Source organism: Meriones unguiculatus, chromosome 18, assembly GCF_030254825.1.
Source record: "Meriones unguiculatus strain TT.TT164.6M chromosome 18, Bangor_MerUng_6.1, whole genome shotgun sequence".
In the NCBI taxonomy this organism is placed as follows: Eukaryota; Metazoa; Chordata; class Mammalia; order Rodentia; family Muridae; genus Meriones; species Meriones unguiculatus.
Window position 1 is genome coordinate 48,877,919 of NC_083365.1, and position 14,321 is coordinate 48,892,239.

The following is a 14,321-nucleotide window of genomic DNA, read 5'->3' on the forward strand; positions in this document are numbered from 1 at the left end:
CTGGAAGCTGAGGATAAGCTGTAGAAAGAGTTTGTGGCTATCAACAACTCAATGAGAGATGGACAATCCATGTTTTGGTGTTTTTGATTTTTTAAAGTTCTCTCTCACTAGAAATATGGTACCCATCACCACTCCAGCTTTACACTGACTCACCATTACTGATTTCTGGAAGATCAAACTTGGTGAAGTCCCACCACTGGAGTCGGTAGGTAGTATTGGCAATGTTACTGGCCACTGCAGACTGTCCATCTCCAATCACCGCCCCTGGTGACAGAGACGACAAGAAGAGCACATTAGATCACATGCATCCTTTCTCTGTTTGTTTCCACTGCAGAATGAACAGAACACAGAAATTAGTGGAGGAAGGGGGAAACCACAACTAAAGCTCAAGGAAGCTGGAGAAATCTGCAGAGCAACGAAAAACTAGACACAGCCTTTCACAAGAGACACTCTATGTGGACATGGAGCCCCATTCATAAGTCCTTCCCATTATTACTCATATGTGTTGGGTCCTGAATATACATTGTTTAAGGCTGTGTGCATCATCTGCAGAGACAGATGACTCTTCATACAAATGTGGGCAAAGAAATTTGAAAACAAAGAGAAGACTCCATGAACACATAAAGACGAGATGGATTTCAGTTCTGGGTGTCTCTGTAGCAAGCAGTGCTCTTTAGGAGACAAGGTTCCTGTTTTGTTAATGACCTTTTTCCTAATAAGACATCTCAAATAGAGGCTTCCTCCAGAGAAGAGGCAGTCAGCACACGGTGAATGGAGAGAGGCAGTAAAGAAAAAATGAGGTAATATTTGTTAATCTCTTTTGAAACACTTGCATATAACACAGCAAAAATTTATGAGCCTACCTTTGTATCATGATAATATTTTTATTAAGGCAATTTTTTTTTATAATTCTCCCCTCCAAGAACTTCCCTGAATTCCAGATTCACTTGTAATATTTCAGTTTAATTTTCCCTGAGATATACACTTCAGTATGACATTTTTTCCTTGGTAACTAATTAAATAAAAAATTGATTTTTTTTAAAACAGGATGACACTTTAATTTGCAGTTGTATTTCATTTACATGAACATGTCATTTTCTCCTCCTCCTTTAGAGGTACATTTCATACACAACCACCCTTTTGATCAGACAGAACCAAACCTTCTTAGGAGAATAGAAGATCCCTGTGCGTAAGACTGGTGAGGTGGTATTCTCGGCTGTAGATCTTCTCAGTAATGACCAGCCCTGGGACAATGCAGTTTTATGCCAGGATTTACCAGCATCACCTAGCCTTTGCCCTCTAAATATCACTGCAAAAACATCTCTATTTGTTTTAGGGAGCTATATTTATTACTCTGCCTCTAGATTTCTCTTCTCTTTCCTCAAATGATCAAGAGAGAAACTACCCTCTATATAACCATGAAGTAAAGGAAACATTTTCCCCCCTTTAGTCAGGGGCTGCAGGCCACTGTACCACAAAGATAATAAATAGAAGTTGAAAAATACTATTGTAAATAGCCTTAAAATATTTTTTTAAAGTCTCAAATCAAACAGTTCCAAACAGTTGTGGTCTACCCCAAAACATGATAAACACAGCATTTGCAGGTGTTATCAATGTGGCCGCTGACTTCAAGCCCCTACTGATGATTCCACGATACATATACTATTTATATGGGGTGAATATTTACCTCTCCTTTAACAAAGAAAATAACCCTTCAATAATTGTATCTGGGAGCTGGTGAAACGGTTCACCAGCTAAGCTACTTGCTGCCAGGGCCAAAAACTTGAGTATCTGAATGTGGGGGTAAGAGGGAAAATACAGAGAGAAACAGGTAAAACTAAGGGGCATTTGAGGGCTCATATGGAAACCTCGTACAGAAGAAGCTTATTAAAACAAATGACATTGAATCACCAAATAATAGGAAGACAAAGACCCAACTAGACATCTCCAGCCACCAAATGAAACCTTTAGTGCTGGGAATGAATTACATCTAATCGAGTTGTTGGCCAAAGTGGCCCAATGGAAACCCTAAACAACCCAGGCTCTTGCTAAAGCTATTTTTTGCTCTCCACAAACTGAAGATAAGGTCCTATTGCTGAAGACAACACCTATGTAACTCAAAGAATATGGAGAAGTTAAGCTGGTGCCTACCTAGAGCCTTCACCCCTACTGAACAGTGTTCATAGCACTGGAAGGTACTCTGCATACTACCAGTAGAAAGGTAAACACAAGTTGATCTACAATTGTGACCTGTCTATGAGATACACTGTTGCAATAGTAGCACAGAAGTTGTGGGACTAACCAACCACTATCTGATTGGATTGAAGGCCCATTCCATGAGATGGAACCAAACACTGCTCATTTGGCCAAGAACCTGAGACTAGACGAGCCATAGACCTAGAAGAAAACCAAACACTACTGCTCTGTAAAAAGGAACATAGCAATAAAATGACTCCCAGTGACTTTCTGCTATTCTTACACATCAGTATCTTGCTCAGCCATTATCAGAGAAGGTTCCTTCTGCAGTAAACGGGAACAACAGAGACCACAGATGGACAATGTGCAAAGAGTGAGAAACTTTGGAATACCCAGTCCTAAATAGGACTTTTCTATCAAAGCCCTCCCCTCAGGGTTGAGGTAACCCTGAGGAAGAACATGTAGAAAATATTGTTAAGAGCCAGTGGGGATAAAAGGCACACACACAAAAGGCCTTCTAGACATATCAGGACTAATGCACACATCAACTTAGAGATACTGTGACATCATGTCTAGGCCCCAAAGATCTAAGCCAGATGGGGTACCAGCACTAAAAAGAGCAGTGTTCATGAGTCCCCATCCTGAACCCAGAAGCTATCAACTTCCAATTGATAACTTCTTGCAAGGAACAAAATAATTTTCTCCAAAGGGAGTCTCACTGGGTATATAAACTATAGTAAAGGGTAGACCAAATGTCTTGCAGTTAATGGTCAACATAAAACAAACTCAATGGTATTTTGGTTTCGTAGGTGTTTTTTTGTTTGTTTGTTTTATAATGCTTTGTGTGGGCATTTTTCTGCCTTACAGGTATCTGCTTGTATATTATGGTTTCCAATTTTGTGTTTTCAAGGGATTTCTGTTTATATGAATGTGAATCTTGACATTTCTGTATTTCTTGTGCTTATTCTTTGGTTTTCCCCCACCCCATTTGTTTGTTTTGTCTTATTTTGGGTTGTTTTTATTTTATTTTGGATACCTGTTTGTTTTCTACTAAGAGAGAGAAAGAAAGGCATGGATTAGGGAGATGAAGAGGAGTTGGGAGAAGGGAACCATGATCAGAATCTATTATATATATATATATATATATATATATATATATATATATATATATAACTAATTTCAGTAAAAACATCTAAATGTGGGAATTTTGCTGATTATTAGGTCAAGAAGAGGCTCAGATGGCAATAGAATTTCCTTCTTTTCTTTTCCTTTCTGAAAGATTTTTGAGAGTTTTATTTCCTGACTCTAGAATCCCATGAAATAGAAGTCTGCAGTATTTTCGTATTTGGTTATGAGCCTACCCTTTAACAGTTGAGCCATCTAGTCTCTAGCACAAGATTTTTTTAAAAGAATCAGGCTCAGATTTTCTTGGACTCATTAATGATGTAAGTCATTTAAACCATTTCAGTTAGAAGGTCTACCACTTCCCTGGAAGGAATCACTCTTCAATTTGATGTAGGCTCCATTCCACTGAGCTTCCAAATTATTCCCCAGGCTTGTACATCTATTATCTAGATCACTGACTTCTCCTTTAACAGCTAGTCTCAAACTGCTTTAGTTCCTTACCATTTCTTCTAACTTATTAGAAAAAAAAAAAAAATAGCTAACCCCAAACAGAAGGATGTAAATTAGTTTTCTTCATGTTTGATGAATTAAATCCTAACTGCAAAGAGAGAGTGAAAAAAACAAAGTATATTCTGGGGGGAAGGATTAGAGCTACAACCAGGAAAAGAGTTCAGAAATCCACATGCTGGCTTTGTAACTGGGAACACAATGATTTCAGTTGTGGCCCCAACGCCAGAGGCATCCTGTACAGCCTATGCTTCTGAAACAGCTGTGTAATAAATACACATGTAGGGTGGTTCTGTGAAGAGACTAGGGAGGGGTTCTCTGCCAATGGTACCAGAGCACTGCATAGAAACAGAGCTTGGCATCAGAGAGTCAATTTTCAGTACCATGTAAACACAGATTAGGGAGTGAAAGATGCCAGCAACAGATTAGAATATAGTCACCAGGTTCTCTTTGCAAGGACTGCTGGCCAACTGAGCCCGTCTCTTGGAAACATCAGGAAGAAAAAGTACTGTCCTGTTTTACAAAAAAACAAAAAACCCACCCACCATTTAGCAGCTCTGGCTGAAGGTGCAGGAAATGTGCCAGGGCTAGTTAGCTAATGGACTGAGCCCTAGAATATTTACAGAGATGGCATTCAGCCTTAGAAGCCAAATCCTAAAGACAGCTAAGGGATTTCTAAAGCTTAAAGGTTTTCACATACAGTAAACTAGACTCAGTATTCCCTTCCTAAAATATTAATAGTCATTCATTCATTCATTCATTCATTTTTGGAGACATTGTCTCACTATGTAGCTCTGGCTGTCTTGGAACTTACTATATAAACCAGGCTGGCCTCCAATTCACAGAAATCTGCCTGCCTCTGCCTCCCAAGTGCTAGGATTAAAGGTGTGCACCTCCATTCCTGGCTTTATTTTTTTACTTTTTAAAAAAATTAGTTAATTTTTGCCAGGAGTGATGCCGCATGCCTTTAATCCTAGGACTTGGGAGGCTGAGGCAGGCAGATCTCTGTGAGTTGGTCTGAATAGTAAATTCTAGGACAGCCAAAATTACATAGAAAGGCCCTGTCTCAAAATACACACACACATCCATGCACCAGGGTATGAGTCTTAGCAGATGCTAAGACTCATAACCAAACTTTGGTCAGAGTGCAGGGAATCTTATGGAAGAAAGGGGAGATAAAAAGACCTGGAGGGGACAGGAGCTCCACAAAGAGTCCAACAGAACCAAAACATCTGGGCCCAGAGGGACCTGGAGAGACTGATGCTCCAACCAAGGACCATGCATACAGAGGACCTAAAACCCCTGCTCAGATATAGCCCATAAGCAGCACAGTCTCTATGTGGGTCTCTTAGTAAGAGGAACAGGGGCTGTCTCTAACATGGACTCAGTGACTGGCCCTTTGATCACCTCTGGTGGGTGGGGTGCAGCCTTGCCAAGGCAAAGAGGAAGATGATACAGCCAGTTCTGATGAGTCCTGATAGGCTAGGGTCAGATAGTAGGGGAGGAGGACCTTTCCTATCAATGGATTAGGGGAGGGGCATATCCGAAGAAGAGTGAAACTGGGAGGAGATAAGGGAGGGGGCTATAGCTGGGAATGTGACTAAATTGTACAAAGTGAAAAAATTGTAATCAATAATAATTTAAATATAACAATAATAATTTTAAATATAACAAAATCCCGTAAAACACCTTTTAAAGTCCACACACACACACACACACACATACACACAAAGCCGTCTATTTTTACTTCGTGTGTATGCCTATTTGTCTTGGTGTATATATGTGTACCATGTGTGCCTGGTGCCTGAGAGGTCAGAAAAGGGTGTCAGGCACTTTGGAAATGGAATTCTAAGTTGCCATGGGGTGCTGGGAACTGAATCTGGGTTCTCTGGAAGAGCAGCCAGTATTTATCACTGTTGAGTCATGTCTACAGACCTAGACCAGTATTCCTTAACATCCATACTTAGTTTATTCAAAGAACAGCAAAGAGACTTGTGTAGTGAAGAATATTTGGAAGCATGTCTGGCTTCCATCCATGAATACTGTGACCTCTCCACAGCTATGAAAACCAAAGAAAACTTCTCCAGACATCACCAAATATTTCCTACTGATAAAAGCCATCTCTAGCTGGGAAACTCTATGTCAACTATATTGTAATTCCAAGACAAGTAACCTTAAATCTATTTGAGCTGGTCATGATCACATATACCTATTATAGCAGTTGGGAGACTAGTATATATAACAATAACTCATGTTGCAGGCCAGTCTGGCTATATAGCAAGACCTCATCTCAACCAACCAACCCCCCCCCCCAGAAAGAAAAAAGGTATTAGAATATTTGCTGCTCCCAGGTGCAGTGGCGCAGGCCTGTAATCCCAGCACTCTTGAAAGCAGAGGCAGGCAGATCTCTGTGAGTTTGAAGCTAGCTTGGTCTATAAAGCAAGCCCAGGACAGCCAAGGCTACACAGAGAAACCCTGTTTTGGGCGGGGGGGGGAGGGGGGAGGAAGAAAAGGAAGGAAGGAAGGAAGGAAGGAAGGAAGGAAGGAAGGAAGGAAGGAAGGAAGGAAGGAAGGAAGGGGAAAGGGAAAAGGAAGGAAAGGGAAGGGGAAGAAGGGGAAGGGGAAGAAAGGAAAGGAAAGGAAAATGTGCTGCTAAAGGCACTCAACCTGACTGTGGCATTGATCATGTAAGGTATCAGGTCCAAAGGAAATTCCAATTCAACTTACAAAAGGCAGTCAAAACATCCAGAAATGAGATCAATCTGTCCTACAGGAAGATTTCTGGGTGTTAGATAAAAGTCAGTATTCCTCAGGAATTTATGAAGTCAGTTTTCTACCTAAAGGAGTTATTTCCCTTACCTCTGGCAGAAAGAACATATGGCTCCCCGTGGCACTATCACCATATCAAAGGGCATGCTGGCCTCCAGCCTCCTTCAGTATCACAAGGACTTGTTACACATTTCAAAGTCCATGTCCTTCTCACCTCCTCCCCTATGCTGAACTCCCTCTAGCTTCCTTTGCCCTAGCTACTCTTTCTCTGCTCTGGATTCTTCCAGATGCCTCTGGATGTTCTTTCTCTCATATCTGCAATAAAAACCTTCCCTTTAACTATGGATTGACTTCCCCAATACCATGTCACTTTATATAAAAGGAAATTAATAAAAGGTACAAAATGATTTAGATACTTCTTAGCAAACCTCGGTTTTCTATTTCTACCTTAGATTGGAGCTGGCTTGAAGTAGGATCTTACAGTTTGTTGTTGTTTTTAATCATGGTTTCAAAAAACACAGGTGAGTCAAATGGACCTGATTGTGACATCTCCTGCTAGTGTGTACTTGTATGACTTTTTGTAAATTAATCATTTGAATCTGGGTTTCCTTATCTGTAAAAACAAAACAAACAAACAAAAAAAAAGGATGTACTAGCTTAGCACGGTGATGCATGCCTGTTTGCCTGTAATTCCAGCACTCATGTTATAGAAGTAATATGCCTTCTCATTGAGAAATAACTCCACACACTCACAAATGAAAAGCTCTTTACTAAGCACCTGGCTAGATGTGGCTAACAGTGCAAAAACAGTTCCCAATACAAGATTTTACTAATTTATGTACATCTTCAGCTTACGTATTATACACAAACACTGTCATCTTTAAATCTCCTTCAGGTCCTGGCCATAGCTTACACTTCAAACAATTTTTAAAAAGAGCCCGGAAACTGAAAGTTTGGCCTCTTGGACAGATTGGTAAGAGCACAGGGACTTTAATGGAAGACCAGGACATCATGATGGTTGTGACCATATGCCACCCCCATGAGCTGCCCGGGAGAGCTGTCTTTTGCTGTGGGAAGGGAATGGGGTTTAATGTTTGGTCAGCCCTAGTGAATAATATACTTAGTCTAAACTCCACGCGCCTGTTAGAGCACCCCTAGCTTGGGTACTTTGCTGATGGCGCTCCCTTGACTAGACCCTGCTTGTGCAACTGAATACCCCTGCGCCAATCCATTAACAAACCCTCTGAAACATCAAGTCTCTTACGTCCAGTTTCTTCCATATCAATTCAGAAGGCACAAGCAGGAGGCTCAAAAATTTGAGGCCAGCCTGGTTAAATTGTGAGAACCTATCTCAAAATAAAAATTAAGAAAACAAACAACAAACCCTCTTAAAGTTAAACAATAAGAAAATCAAGCTAAGGTAGTGGTGGCACTTGGAAGCAGAAAAAAAAAACAAAGGGGGGGGGAAGCCAACAACCTGGTTTTTAAAATGAGCAAAAGACCTGAAATAAATGAACATGAAAAAAGCTCCAGCCCAGCCATTACAGTAGCAAATTTAAATAACAAGGAAAAACCATCTCCCAGGTATCATCTCTGCATATTTCTAAAGCAGTGATAACTCCAAATGCTGGCAAGACCTGAGTAACATTCCCTGCTGGTGGTAATGCAAATGGCATATCTACTTTAGAAGACAGTTTGACAGTCTCCTGGAAAACTGAACATATTCTTATCATATAAATTGTGACAAAGCAAGACAGTGCAGTAGCTCCTCCATCTTTTAATAGGGTTTCTCTGTGTAGCCTTGGTTGCCCTGGACTCACTTTTGTAGAGCAGGCTGGCTTTAAATTCAGAGATCTGTCTGCCTCTGCCTCCCCGAGTGCTGGGATTACAGGCATGCACCATTGTGCCTAGCTTCCATCTTGTATTCTTGCTGAGGCCATTTCAGGCTTGGCTAGAATTTGATCTCCTTGCTGGAGAATCCCATGGAAAATTACCCAACTCTATACTAGGTATTAGAGGTCAAGATGTAAACTGCCTGCTTGTACAAACCTCCCCCTGCAGCTGCCAAGTGAAATAGTAAGATGTACTTTTTGCTTTTAGAAGCCAGTTATTCTAAATGCTTAGGTTCTAATGCTAAACTTGTTCCACTCTCCCCAGTACCTGGGTGTGGTCTTGTTTGTTTTTTATTTTCAGAGACAAAAGCCTGTAACAGCCCTGCCAGTCCTGGACTCACTTTGTAGACCAGGCTGGCCTTGAACTCACAGAGATCCACCTGCTTCTTCCTCCCAAGTGCTGTGCCTAGAAACTAAATCTGATGAGCATCCCATAATAGATCCAGCACTCCTGCTCTTTTGTATCTATTCAAATAAGTGGAAAACTTATTTCCACACAAAAACTTACACACTGACATGTATAACATTTTATTCACAACTTGGGCTAGCCAACATGTCCTTCAATAAAGGTGTGGACCATCTGTGGGAAACAATAACAAGAAACCATTTAATAGCATTTTTAATAGCAAATGCTATTAAAAAATGTACTGCCATGCCACCCTAGATCTCTTTGAGTTCAAGGTCATACTTGGTGTGCTTCAGGCCCAGGACAAACAGCTCCAGATTCTCCCAGCATTCCTTAGTCCCTATCTGCTGCTGGGGATTGCTGGCAAACCCCACACTCTTCCCTGAACTTTTCAGGGCAGGGGCTTCCCTTCCTCCTCACTATGTAAATCCAGACATTTTGGAGCTCTTACTTTTTCCATTCTCTCTCTCTCATCCCTTTGCATGGTGACCGAAAGCTGCTTCCAATGAACCTACATTTATATACTCTAACTTGCTTTACATGAGCAGTCCAATGTTTTGTTGTTTTTTTTTTTTTTAATTATAGAAAAAGGGAGGAATGTTAGTGTATTGGAAGCCTGCTTTTGGGTTGCCTAGTAACCTATGTCATCATGTGTCGCCCACCAGGTGTGTGGCAGACGCAGTTCAGCTGCGCCTGCACAAGCTATAAAAGGACCAACTTGCTACTTGCTCTCTCTGCCTCACTTTGTTTGGGGGGGGGGGTGTACCATGTCTCTCTCTTTCCTTTTCCTCTCTATCTCTCTACCTCCATCCAATAAATCTCTTTCATATAATATCTGTTGTGTTTGTGGCATCATTTAAAAATAAATAATAACATACTTATCTACAATGTTAGTTCCATATCAGTTTAACTACATATCTAGAGCCTGCCTGGGTGATGAGGGTGGGAGGGCGGAATCATTAACATACTGTGAAAGGACAGAATAAATATGTGTGTTGTTAGTGAAATAAGTCCAAAGGCTGAAGAAAGAGCACATGACTCCAAGTAAAAATAGAATATTCCTAATCTGAAATGCAAAAACTAGAGTGGTAAAATTACATGTATGCAACTATGCTCAGCTTCAAAAATCTGAAAAATTTCTTTTCTTTTCAATTTCCTAAGTCAATCTGTACCTTGCACAGCACAGGTGCTGAAGAGATGGCTAAGCAGTTAAATTTGCAGGCTGCTCTTTCAGAAGACAGGAGTTCAATTCCTAAGCTTATAATCTCCAGTAACTCCAGCTCAGAGAATTCAATGGCCCTGCTATGGCTTCCACAGACACTTAAATAAATCTTTTTTAAAAAATGACAATATACAGTGTCGGATAGTAGAACATTCTAAATTCTTAATATTTAGATTAGGGATGCTCACTCAACAAAGTCTAGGGGTTCAGACATCATAGTCACAACAGTCACTGTATAAGCCTATAGATCTGAAAGCCCAGATGCACCTCTGGCTTGTTTGTCTCAAGACTCAGCTATTCTTGCTTAGAAAAAAAAGAATTTGGACCCTTTTGCCAAAACAGCTTCTTAGTCTATCTCCAAAATCTGTTCTAGGGTAACAGGGAAATGAAGAGTATGATTCAACAGTTCAGTAAGACTACGGAACAATGGGAATCATTAGCAAATCTATCAGAAAAGCTAATTTGGGGAGGGTATAAAAGGGCAAGCTGCAAAGAAGGAAACGTTTAAATTACATTTCAGTCCTACAAAATCTGTTTCATTGAAGATTGCATAATTTAGGATGGCCATGTGTTGCTGTTGGGAAAATAGAATAAGAATGGGGCTGGGGTGCAGCTAAGAAGCATAACTTAGAGGCAGAATACTTGTCTACCAAGCACAAGGCCCTAGGTTCCATCCCCAACAGTAAGGAAAGAAAAAAGAAGAAAAAAAATGGGGCTGGTGATGCAAGCACAGCACAGAATTACAGAGTTTAGACTCAACATGCTAAGAGATTAGTAAAGCTGAGCCTAGAAAGCCCAGAGAAGATCCAAGTGAACAAACAGAACAAAGTTTCATGATTCTTCTTAGAAAGCCATGTATTGTAGAATCCCATTTACATGAAATTCCTGGAACAAGCAAAGCTATAAAAATGAAATGCACATTAATGGTTGCTGAGCTACAAGGAAGTAAAGAAGGGGAAAGAAAGGGGAAGTGCCTAAGGGTTGTTTTGATGATAAAAATGTCTGGAACTATAAAGATAGTAGAAATGGTTGTTTTACTCTATTAAGAACCATTGACTTACATACTTAAAATAGGTGAATTTTATTGCAGCAAGGCTATTTTTAAGAACTAGATGAACCCAGGGAGTTAGTGTTATGCCTTTAATCCCAGCATTTGAGAAGCAGAGGCAGGTGGATCTCAGTCAATTTTAGCTGGCCTGGTCTATGAGTTCCAGGTCAGCCAGACTACAAAAACAAAACAAGCTGAGGTAAGAGAACCATGAGTTCAAGGTCATCCTGGGCTATATGTAAAGATCCAGACTAGACTGTGCATTCAACATATATTTCAGCCTTTTAAATGTATTATTATTATTATTATTATTATTATTATTATTATTGGGGGGGAACAGGGTTTCTCTGTATAGTTCTGGCATCCTGGAACTAACTCTGTTGACCAGGCTGACCTCGAACTCAAGAGACCTGCCCGCCTCTGCTTTTGCACAACCAATTTTTTTAAAGGTAGCCTATTTTCCATACCTATTTGAATACTTAATAGCATAGAACATTGGTAATATCTTTTTCCTTTCATTTGTATACTGCCTTGTTGTATTTTTCTCTTTCTTATTTTGAAATTTAAAAAATATATATAATTAAATTTATTTTATTTTTTTATTTTGTGGGTGTCCTGTGTGTGCATGTACACTTTAGTGCTAGAGACAGGGGGGCCAAAGACATCAGACACCTGAATCTGGTATTACAGCAGTTTGAGGTACCCCAACACAGGTATTGAGAAATCCAACTTGGGTCCTCTAGGCTTTCAAGATCTTAAGTACTGAGTCCAGTCCCTGAGATTATTTATTTTACTTTTGGGGGAAGGGTTCTGTTATGTAGTCTAGGCTGGTTTTGAACTTACACTCCTTGCTCAACCCCAGGAGGGTTGGATTTATAGGCATGTCATCACCAGATCCATGTGGATCATTTCTCATTATTATTTTTTATTTTTTATTTTTTGAAAGAGCCGAGGCAGGCCTCAAACTTGCTATGTAGCTAAGGCCTTTAAGTCCTGATATTCCTCTGTCTGCTTCTCTTGATATTTCTTTTACTGGATATAGCTTACCTGGTGTTAAGTACATTTTTATATATTGTGCTATTTTGTGCTTTATAGTAAACAAACAAACTGCTATAATAAGTAAGTAAATAAACAAATAAATGTCTGCTTATGAAAAGAAAACTGGCGATAAAAACCTTCCTTCCTCTCTAATAAACACTGAATGGCATCAGAGGAAGAGCTCTTATGGCTTGGATATGAAAGTCCCCTGCAAGCTATATGCTGAAGGCTGAACTCCCAGCTGGTAGATCCAATCATCAAAGATTGATTGGATCATGAGCACTCTGCCCTAACTAATGGATTAATCCACTGAAGGCTTCATATTTTGATGGCATATTGGTAGGTGGTAAAAACTAGGAGAGGGGTCATCCCTGGGAGCCTGCTTTGGACAGGCATAGTTTGTGCCTGTGTCTTCTGCTGCTTTCTACATTCTGTCAGCCACAATGTAGGGAGCCTTTTCTGTAACACACCTACCCCCATGATATTCTGCCTTGCCACAGTCCAAAGCAACACAGCTAACTGACCTTGGGCTGGAACAATGATCCAAAACAAACTTTTTCTCAAAGCTATGGAAAAATCTGACTAACACATGTCTTTACTTAAGCTTTATTTAAATACAGTCTTTAAATCTGTCCAAACAAAAGAACGCCACTATGCACTCAGGCACACTCTGTCACCATTTAACAAAGATCAATACCTGAATTAATAATTTCATATGTACCATAAAAAATGTTCTGGGGATTTGTTTCACAGCCCTGTGAATATACTTTAACATACAACTGTTTTACATTATGTACTTTTAATTGTTTTTTATATATTTTTTATGTTATAAACCTGAAAGAGTTCCTAATAACAAACAAAACTTCCTCCATGGTAAATGCCACAAGTTCCCCTAGTTCCCTAGTTCTCACTCATGGTTGTGACAATAAAGAAAACAGCCAAACATGTATATACACATTTGTTTAGAATTATAGTTTTACGAAGATATGATTCATAGAAACACATACTATTTAAATAATACAAGTCAATGGTTGATAATATATTCACAGCATCAAATCAATTTTGCAATCATCATTGCCATCTCTGATCTCAACACATTTTCATCTTCCCCAAGTTGCACTCATTAGTAGGCAGACCTCTCCATTCTTCCCTTTTTTATTTTAGAGAAAATACATGGCATGGAAACCTAGCAGTCATAAAAGTGTTTGAGATAAAACAGAATAATTTCCTTTGGAAGAAAAAAGTCAACTTTCAAAAACCAATTCTGCAAATATTACCTATAGTTATAACTAAGCCTGAGGCCAACACAAAAACAAGAGAAATGCTAGGGGATATCGTTTTCAGTAAAACCTCAAAAAGGCAACACGAGTCTTTACAACTCTAGCATGGACAATGTTCTAAGTTAGGTTTTTAGCCTATATATTGGGTGTAGGCTGCTTAACAACGAACTATTCAACTGGTTGCTTATCTGATGTTGAGATCAATCATTACACAATATACATGGAAAGGGTAAATATTCTGTTAAGTACATACTTTAATAACCTACATGTACTTCTCTGCCCCAAAGTGGCTGAACACTTAATGTGACTACTCTAAACCAAAGCTCCAGCTCTGAAGAACAGGGCCACACTAGTCCACACCTACACTGTGGACCTGAGGAAGAGAATGAAGAAAGGTATCAAATGTGGCCAATAAAACAAACAATAGTATAAGGGCTCAATGTGGAAATGAGTGAGGCCTAGAATGCTGATAGTTGCAAGAAAAAGAAAAGAAAAAGCTACTGAATATTTCTACATACCACAGTTTCACTCTCAAGACAATGAAGTGTGGTTTAAAAGAGGATCAACAGAAGAAAGAAAAATGAACCCGTTGTTCATAGCAGCAGACATTTCCAGTGTCAGCATGTGATAGTTAATCTCATTGTCAAGAGACTCCAAGCACACCTTGGAAAAATTATCTCCTTTAGTTTAGTCTCTGAAAATGCCTGTGAGAAGATTATCAAGATTAGGTTAGGTGAGGTGGGACCATCAACCTTAACTGTGGGTGGCGGCATCATCCCATCTTTAGGGTCCTGGACTAAACAAACAAACAAACAAATAACAACAACCCTCCCCCCAA

The 14,321-nt window shown here is 39.8% G+C and overlaps 1 protein-coding gene across 3 annotated transcripts in view; it reads right to left on the reverse strand.

Moving 5' to 3' along the window:
• Ambra1 (autophagy and beclin 1 regulator 1) overlaps positions 1-14,321 on the reverse strand; it is a 195,403-nt gene that overhangs the window by 43,832 nt on the left and 137,250 nt on the right. For all 3 annotated transcript variants that reach the window (XM_021639349.2, XM_021639348.2, XM_021639347.2), the window contains one exon: positions 154-264. In XM_021639349.2, the coding sequence (XP_021495024.1) occupies positions 154-264 (111 nt within the window). The remainder of the gene's footprint in view (positions 1-153; positions 265-14,321) is intronic.